Source organism: Micrasema longulum, unplaced genomic scaffold, assembly GCF_059751315.1.
Source record: "Micrasema longulum isolate JH-2025_06_02 unplaced genomic scaffold, ASM5975131v1 h1tg002090l, whole genome shotgun sequence".
Classification (NCBI taxonomy): Eukaryota; Metazoa; Arthropoda; class Insecta; order Trichoptera; family Brachycentridae; genus Micrasema; species Micrasema longulum.
In genome coordinates this window covers 72,535-82,632 of record NW_028279257.1, presented here as the reverse complement: position 1 = coordinate 82,632, position 10,098 = coordinate 72,535, and the positions used below count along the sequence as shown (strand labels likewise).

Below are 10,098 nucleotides of genomic sequence, written 5' to 3'. Positions count from 1 at the left end.
AAAAAAGAAGGACGCCTCTAAATTTTTTTTTGAAAATAAGTTAAATGCATATTCGGAATCAGGAAAAAAATACGCATCTACTGGTACTTGACTTATCTTCCTATAATAACCACAACCTTATTATTTTTACTAATAAATGAGACTTAACTGTAAAAAGTTTTCAAGTTTACTCAACATAAAGAGGTTTTGACTTATAAAATTACAAAAGACAGATTAAAATACTTGGTTTTGTAAAAGGTAGGTAATTGACTTATTTTTTCTTCTATTTCGTTTTTTAAAACATCTGAAATGATTGTGTCTACTCGTATTCAATTAAATTTAAGATAGGCGCATCTGCCGGTTATTTTGAAGTCAATTGATTATTAGATCCCTTTACACACTGTGTAACATTCACCATTCTGTTTATGTTTGAACATCTATATTTCTTCAAGATAAAAAGCTGAAACCCTTAGAGTTGTGAACATATTAATCTGATTGAATTATTTCACATACTAGGCAATGCCTAAAAACAATTTTTCAATTTCTGTACTTCTTTTGGACGAGTTGGATAAATTACCATATTTTGAGTTTGTCCAAATGTGTGTTGACAAATGGCTAGATTTTACCTCTTATTAGAAAAAAATATGGAAGCCTAGGTGTTTACAGAGCCTATGACCCATTATTGGCTAGTAAAGTAGTCACTTACACGCTTTGTAACATAAACAACAAATTACGACAGAGATGGAGACCATATAAGAGAAGAAAGTTAATCATATATGTTTTCCATCTTTGTTGAGAATTGCTTATTTTAAAACCTCCCTAAGGGCAAAATTTAGTCTTTTGTCTGCAAACATTTCGACAAACTCAAAATATTGTGTGCTCGTTTTTGATTTTAGTAGCTTTTTATTTTTTCCTGGATTTTAGGACGATTGGGTTGCCAACCCTAGTATAACACGCGATGTTTAAACTGTTTAAACATAATATGAAATGTATATTTATGTATACGAGGAAGCAGTGCGGACGCGCACGTACTTCGGCCTAACATTTAGGACCCCTGAACAAAATTTCGGACAAAAAAAGTTAAAATTTATTGCAACAGAGAGGGAAAACTTTATTGAGATGGAAATATGGAAGTCTAGGCATTTACAGGGCTTATAACCTGTCATTTGCTGGTTTAAATAGCCATTTTACACACACCGTGTAACATTCACCATTCTGCCCATGTTTGAACATCCACATTTCCTCAACTCTTCCATCTGTTGATTTTTGTGAAGTAAAGGAGCTGAAACATTTATTATGTGGGTGATATTTATCTGGCTGATCTGGGCAACGCCTGAAAACAATTTTCCAATATTTATACTTCTTTTTTTACCAAGTAGTTAATTCAACAATGTTTGAGTATGTCCGAATGCCTAGACTTCCATAGTCCCTTCTCAATAATGTTTTCCCTCTCTGTTGCAATATTTTTAAATTAAATTAACTCCCAAGGGACATCCAGCCAGTCTGCAAGCATTTGGACATACTCAAACATTGTTGAAAAAAAAGTCTCCACCACCACTAAAATCGTAATTTTATACATCGCCGATTGCATACATTTTAGAGTGATACAATATATCAACAATATTTTAAGTTGGTCCAAATTTTTGTAGACAAGGACTGGTTTCAATCCCTGGGGAGCTATTTATATAAACATATTACAACAGAGATGATGAACATTTAGACTTCTATATTACTTTATTTATTTATTGATTAAAGAAATCATACAGTCTTTATATAAAACAAGGTACAAAAGAACAATTAAAAAAATTAAGACCAATTACAGATTTCAAACTAATTTATTATGAATGCAAAAGGAGAGGGGAAAAATAATTGAATTCCAAAAAAGTAAAAATCTGAATATTAAATAAACAGTACATAAAAAGGAGAAGACATTGTATAGCTCCAACTTTACTTTCCTTCCTCCCTCTCTGCTTCCATGAACATTTAAATTTCTTTGTAAAAATACAACCAACAATAATATATTAGATGCAGGTAGTAAATGTATATATGAACAAGTATAAATTAAGAATTAAATAAAAAGTTAAAATTAAAATTAAAAGTAATAGTTAAAATTAAAATTAAAATTAAAAGTTGAAATCAAAATTAAGTTAAAAGTTTACATTAAAAGTTAAAATCAAAAGTTAAAAATAAGAATTAAAATAAAAGGTTAAAGTTGAAAGATAAAATTAAAAATCAAATCACCTTCTCTTAAATGTTCTTCATCTCTGTTGTAATTTGTCAATGATACAATATATGTTGCAAAAATACACATACATATTTAAAGAAACAAAAAAGTTTGTGCGGTGATTTTTCGAATGTGTAACTCTCGTGTGGCTGTGATGTCACACTAGTCTACAGACAATACAAGACTTGATATATCTCTCTCTTGTTTTTTTAAATGATTAAGTTGTATTTTTGTACTCTTAAAATTGATAATTTCACACCGGATTTAGAAAGGAAAATTCGTAAAAAATTTCATTTTTTTCATTTTTCATATCATCATCATCATTCCCTTCGCACCTAATGGTGCATAGGGCACTGCATTGGTAACCAATCGCAGCGTATATTGATCATGTGAGTTACACGAAGGAAAGATGATCAGTCTTTCGCTTCAGGTACCAGTCCAGGGACTATGAAATATTCTGTCGTGAAAACACTCTTTTAAATAAATATTTCATGTCAACCATGTCGGAAATTGAACCCGAGACCTCTCGCATGGTAGGCTAATACGCTGACCATCCTTGATATGCAAAAAATGAATGTGACCGCCAATACGACAATAAATCTGTATAAGAGAGAGCAAGACAGAGACGCTGTTCTGTGGCCTGTGTTTGTGTATTCAGTCGGTTGGTTATTGGCAGTGAGCTGATCGGCGTATTTATTATTTTTAATTTATTTTGCTATAACAGGGCTAAAATATATTTTATTTTTAAAAAGGAATTATTAAACAGTATGTCTCTATGTTCTTCTTTTATTTTTTTTATTCTGTAAAATAACAGCAATGCAATAAAGTAAATACAACATTACAAAAAAAAAGTAAAATAAAGCCAAATATTTTTTTTCATTTAAATTATTTATTGACAATTCTTGATGGAATTTCATTGTAACGACGTAATAACTTGTATTTATATTTAAACATAAGATAATATCTATTATCTATATCTATATATTTATATAAATTATGCTTACACTGTATAATATTCACCAGTCTGAAGATGCCCATTAGAGGGTAAAAGCGCTAATTATTCAAAATAAATAAGTGGAAGTGTACCAAGTATTTTTTAAATTAAAGCCAAATAAGTTTTCCACATAAATACAATTATAAAAATCCAGTTCAGTTAGCTATCAATATCGAAGTGCATGTGTGCGAGTTTTTGTGTGTGAGGACGCGTGGGTAAGGGGAGTGGAGTGTGGTTTTGATTGGTATGTGAATATGGGTGTGAGGGTGGTTGGACAGGGTGAGTGTGTGTTTGATACGAGTGAATAGGAAGATCTTAAATTTATAATGTAAAAACATTTTTATTTTTATATAATAAATTTTGATTTCTCATTTTAAAAGTAGGTTTACTGTAGTTGAATATATATATTTACTATCTTTTTTTTCGAAATATTCCGATATTCTTTTTTAATTTTTTATTTTTTATTCATAAATTTCATAAAAAGTACATGTTTTTGTAAAATTCTAAACATATCTGCTTTTACACATCGAGTAAATGTTATCACTGTAACTCTCCAAAAAAGATACTAACTCTTGTGCTTGGAGAGTGACTAACACTGTTTTAGTTGTTTATTTATAAGAGTTTATATAATTTTAAATACGAGTACATGAAAAAAAAAAAAAAACATGGGATATATAAAGAAAAAACATAAAACAATAATACATTCATGTTAATTAAAATTTTAATGTTTTTTTTACACGAGTTCAAAAAATTTCTTTTGATAACTTTAAATTTATTTATTGATATATTATTTTTAATAGTCTTTAATTCATTAGGAAGATTATTATAACTTTTTACACCTTTGAAGACAAAGCTATTTTGACTATGACTTGTAGGGAATTTATAAATTTTAATAGTATGTTGGTATCTGAGTGACTTATTTATTTCAATTTCTTTTATTTTTTCTTTTTTATATATTTGTATAATAGAATTTATTTTATAAAGAGTGTCTACTGTATGAACCTTAAATATTTTATATAGACTTCCCGTATTGAATGTTGAGGGTTTCTTTAAAATTACTTTAATAATTAATCTTTGTACTATTTTAAGAGGGTTTAATATATTCGCTTAAGGTAACAACGATGTTACATCACCGCGCGTAAATATTTTTTTTACTACAGCTTTTTAAGAGTTAAAACAGATCATTATAATAAACATTAAAAAAAACTTAAATTTCACCTTCCACTGACCTTATCAAATAATAATTTTTAAAATAAATACAGATGTCATTTTTTATGTTCTATAACACTCCGGTGGCCTGTTACTCTACAAGCAAGCAATTTTTCACCTGTCTTAGGCCGACCAAAACGCATTTATTTTTTTACTAAAGTTTCAATTTAAAAAAAATAATCAATAAATTTATCAAGTCAATAAACTGTGTCTGTCTGACGGAGAACGAGTTTTGAATTTCGAACAAGACGACGCGCGACGTTGGGTCGTTCAGTGTTGAGTCATTGTTTTCCGTACTCATGAATGTAACGTACCAAATTGTGACGCAAACTTATGACGCGTTCGTATTTTGTGTAGTTTTTTATGTCACACTTTCGATGTCGCACAGAAAGGCCTATTTCACATGTGTCATCCAAATCAACACGGTGCAGTAAAATTAGTATGGTGATTATTTAGTTATTTCTTCTTTGTTTTTTTAAATATTTTTATTATTTAAAAATCATGTAATACCAATATTTTGAGTTTGTAGACAAGAACTGAATTAAACTCCCCGGTGAGCTGTTCATATTAACATATTACAACAGAGATGAAGACCATTTAAGAGAAGGTAATATCGAAGTCTAAGCATCTACAAGACTGATAACCTGTCATTGGCTGGTTTAATTAATTTATTAAATGCACAAAATACACAATTTTATCATAGAGCACAATCATATTTTTTTTATGTCCCGACTTGTTAGAAAATTCCGTGTTAAGTCGGGACTCTTCTATATATAAATCAAAAATACCAACATATTAAACAACATACAAAAAATCAAAACAATATACAAAATAATAATAGAAAAATATAAATAATAAAAATTTATACAGGTCAAAAAATGGAATGCAGAAAAGTTATATAATAATACATGGCAATATGTTATTTATAACGTGGAACATCCATTGCCATGACCCAGCCATTGACAGGTTAAAAACCCTGTAGATGCTTTGACTTCTATATTACCTTCTCTTAAATGTTCTTCATCTCTGTTGTAATATTATGTTAATATAAACAGCTGCCTAGGGAGTTGAATCCAAAATCTTGTTGAATTTGTACAAACTCAAAATATTGTTGATAAATTAATTTAAATTGTTTTACATTTTAAGGTCATTCTTGGCGGAGGTCGAGGAAACTTTCTTCCAAACACCACCAATAGCCAAGGAAGAAGAAAAGACAGCAAAAACCTTATAACGGAGTGGACCAATGACAAGGTCAACAAACAAGTGATCAGCCATTACGTGAGCAACAGAGAAGAGCTGATGGAACTGAGAAATACTACAGAATATCTACTAGGACTCTTCAGTTCTGGTCCGATGGAGTTCCACATGCAAGCTAATTCTTCCCAACCGACGCTTGAAGAGATGACCGAAGCAGCCATAAAGATTCTTTCAAAAAATGACAAGGGATTTTTCTTGTTCATATTTGGTAAGTTTTGTTTTGATTTTGGATTTTCTTGCGGTGATCCATGATTGGTGATCAGTCATAATGCCACATTACGAAATACACTAATATTTATAATATGCAACAAACAACATACAAAATATAATATTCAACAAACATTGTTTTTAACCACTTGGTTACGCCACATTCTCTATGTGCACACATCTATATATATATATATATATATACATAACGAGAAGGCTGTCCGTCTCACTGAAATTATTGTATTTTGAACGTAGTGTAGGATCTATAGCCCTTGCATTTTATTTTAAATTTGTTTCCGACCGCGAATCCCCAAGACTCCACGACCCCCATGGGGGTTGTGACCTACGGGTTGAAAAATACTGCCTCAGATATTATGGGGCTGCCACACACTCGACGAGTGGCATGGAAAGTGGCAAGGAAAGGAGGCGGAGACGCAGTGTGGCAACATTACATCGTCATGCCGCGCGTCATGCTTCTCGTCGTGCCTACCGCTCCCTATTTTGTCGGTTTTTTGAGCGCGAGTCAAAGGACCGGCAATATGAGCGCGAGTGGGTGCCACATAATCGCGCGGTCGCAGTACGCATCGAGCACTCACACAAGACGCACGCGTCATTTTTTAATGATACATATTTTTATTTTTTTATTTTTACAATATACATAAGAGAGAGACAAAGTATTAAAAAAATAAAATATAATTGTATAGCAATGAAATACATATTAACAGTAAACAAAAAAATCCCATAAAGGTATGACCTGTTTATGTGTATAAGAGAAATGTTAATGAATTTTCGCTCCTATGATAAATAGATAGGTATTTTATTTTTTATTTGATTTTATTTAGGAAACATACAGTACAGTTACATAGTTTTATATTTTACACAGTTAGACTCAACTCTAATGGACCAGTGAGGTTTCCATTTAATATGAAAATTACATTTAAGGTTACAATTAAAGTACAAAAAGAGAAGGAAAATAAACATAAATAGAAGAATTGATGTAATAACTTATATTTACATATAAGTTATTAATTAAAAAAATACTTGGTACACTTCCACTTATTTATTTTGACTAATTAGCGCTTTCACTCTCTAATGGGATCTTCAGACTGGTGAATATTATACAGTGTATGGATAATTTATATGAAACTAAATATTATCTTAAGTGTAGGTACATTTTTTCAACTTATTTTTAAATGAACCTACACTTAAGATAATATTTAGTTTTATATAAATTATCCATACACTGTAGAATATTCACTAGTCTGAAGATGCCCATTAGAGGGTGAAAGCGCTAATTGGTCAAAATAAACAAGTGGAAGTGTACCAAGTATTTTTTAAATTCATAATTTATATGTAAATATAAGTTATTACATCATTACAATGGAATTCCATCAAGAATTGTCAATAAATAATTTAAATGAAATAATAAAAAAAATTAAGTGGTTTATACAAATTTATACACAAATAAGTGTAAAATGTTATACCACAAAGTGAAAAATGTTTTTGATAACAATAATAAATAGAAGTTTACACAATATTATTTTTGGTATGTGTATATATATTTACATATTTATACACACACAATTCTGGGTTTTATCCCAAGGGGGAGTAGGTATATTTTTATTTATATAGCGCTGGCGCTCCAAACGCGCTAGCGAAAGCTTTCCTTGTTTCATGACATATATACAAAAACCAAAAATGTCACCGATATGGATATTCGCTAATAAGCGGAATGGGGAATGTTGTAGTATCTACATAAAAGTGGCCACTTGAACCCAACCTATGACAGGTCATAAGCCCTGTAAACGCTCGAATATCCATAATCTTGAAACAAAAATTCTACCCATCTCTGTAGTGATATAAATAAAAATAAATAGAAGTTGTTTAAAAATTAAAATTTAGGTATAATATTTTTGTGTAATATAAGGAAGAGAAAAGAAAATATTTTGCAAAATATTATAAGGTACTTTTGTATTTTATAGTAATTAAAAAAGGAAATAATTTTTTTTTTAAAAGAACAAAAATATTTCATTATTCCATATTAATGTATATTGATATAATTAGCTGTACTAAAAATGCATAGCACGCACGCTGTCACAGTTTCATCGTCCATTGTATAGAAAGGCTAATGACAAGTCGCGATTAATTGCGCGAGTAGAGCAGTGTGTGGGCGTAGAGGGCAACATCAGTCGAGAGGGCGGCAGCGCGAGGAGCATGAGCATGAGCATGATCAGCGCAATCAGCCTCTAACTCCAATTGAAACCTGGTACATGGTAGATATGGCATTGGTGAGAGGAGGAACCTTTTTGATTGTGACAGTGTTTTCGTGCAGAAGAATGACATATGATTAAGATTTTCATTCAAAAATATTTTACGTTCCAACTATTAAAAGTATTTCTCAATACGTCCACGACAACTTGAATTTTTGATGATATTTTTTTAGGAGGAAGAATAAATGATGCGCACAACCAGAACAAAGCTAGACTCGCTGTTGATGAAACTTTAGAGTTGAACAAAGCCGCAAGAAAGGTTTCCGAGATGACTAATCCTGCAGAAACTCTGATGATAGTAACTGCAGATCACGCCCATACCATGACTATATCTGGATACGCCAGCCGATGGAACGATATCTTCGGAGAAGTGAAGCCGTCATCAGACGACAAAGACACTGATGGCTTTCCCTACCTCAGTCTCAACTATGCCAATGGACCAGGATTCAGGGCAAGAAACGAAGAAGGGTTGAGGGTTCATGTTGAGAAAGAAGAACAATTCTTGAAACGTAAGTGGGTTCAATATTGTTGTAACAATAAAAATAAATACTTTTTACTAACCATAATATATACAATGTGATAAATATAAAAAAGTGTTTATTCTTAAATAAGACAAAAGTATGAAGGGTCAAATGGCGGACTTATTGCCACTAGCAATTTCTTACAGTCTGACCTTAAGGAAACAAAAAATATAGTTATGAAAAAAGTTTAAAAAAAAACAATTTAAAAACCAAATAAAATATAAAAACGAAAAGTTAAAAAAATACTAACAGCTAAAAAATTATATAAGTTATAGACATGTAATTACTTACGTTATTTACATTTTAATTTATTCAATTGAATATTCCAAATTTTCATTTACTAAAAAAACTGAAATTTTTTTAACTCAAATTATTTTAAAAAAATTTAAGTATGTCCAAATGTTTGCAGAAAGGCTAGATTTTTTCCCTAGGAATTTATATAGATCTAAATTTTTGCTGCAACAGCGAGGGAAAACTTTTTTGAGAAGATAATATGGAAGTCTAGGCATTTACAGGGCTTATGACCTTATTATTGGTTCGTGTAAGTGGCCACTTTACACACTGTGTAACATTTACCATTCAGCCTATGTTTAAACATCCACATTTCCTCAACTCTTCCATTTGTTAGGAGGAAATCCAGCCTGTCTGCAAACATTTGGACATACTTAAAACATTTTTAAACAACTAACTGGTAAAAGAAGAAGTATACACATTAGAAAATTGTTTTCAGGCGTTGCCTGGTAGGTGAATTAGTTCGGCCGGATGAATCTCACCCGCACGATAAAGGTTTCAGATCTTTTACTTCGCAAAAGTCAACAGATGGAAGAGTTGAGGAAATGCGAATGTTTAAACATAGGCTGAATGGTGAAAGTTACAGTGTGTAAAGTGGCTACTTAAACCAGCCTATGACAGGTCAGAAGCCCTGTAAATGCCTAAACTTCCATATTCTTTTCTTTTGTGTAAATATGTGTATGTGTGTATGTTTATTTACCAAAATGTGTAGACGAGTAAGTTTATATTTTATTAGTCTGTGCTTTATATTAACTTGTACACTATTATCATGTATTAAAACATAATTGCCTAGCTTGAAAACGGGTATGTACCCTTGTTAGCTGGGCAAAGTAAACATAAAATTCTGTATATGATAAAATGTATAAATAAGTAAATAAATAAAAAATAAATAAAAAGGAAATAAAAATAAAAATCAATCAAACAATTTTTATAACCTGTCAAATGTAATTATAATAATACGAATTATGATAATAAATAGAGAATAATTATTTGTGTAAGTACTATATCCACAAATGTATTCAAATTTTTACCAAATAATATCCAACCTACTTTTTGCACAAATAAAATATTTTTAAATTATTGCTTAGTAATAAAAATAAAAATAGTTTAAAATAATGCAGGTGTTTTACCAATTAAAATGCAATT

At 30.5% G+C, this 10,098-nt stretch overlaps 1 protein-coding gene across 1 annotated transcript in view; it reads left to right on the top strand.

The window, feature by feature from the left end:
* Nucleotides 1–10,098, top strand: part of LOC148273066 (membrane-bound alkaline phosphatase-like) — a 58,165-nt gene that overhangs the window by 46,735 nt on the left and 1,332 nt on the right. The window contains exons 5-6 of the mRNA XM_088239192.1: nucleotides 5,553–5,871; nucleotides 8,314–8,649. Of these exons, the coding sequence (XP_088095318.1) occupies nucleotides 5,553–5,871; nucleotides 8,314–8,649 (655 nt within the window). The remainder of the gene's footprint in view (nucleotides 1–5,552; nucleotides 5,872–8,313; nucleotides 8,650–10,098) is intronic.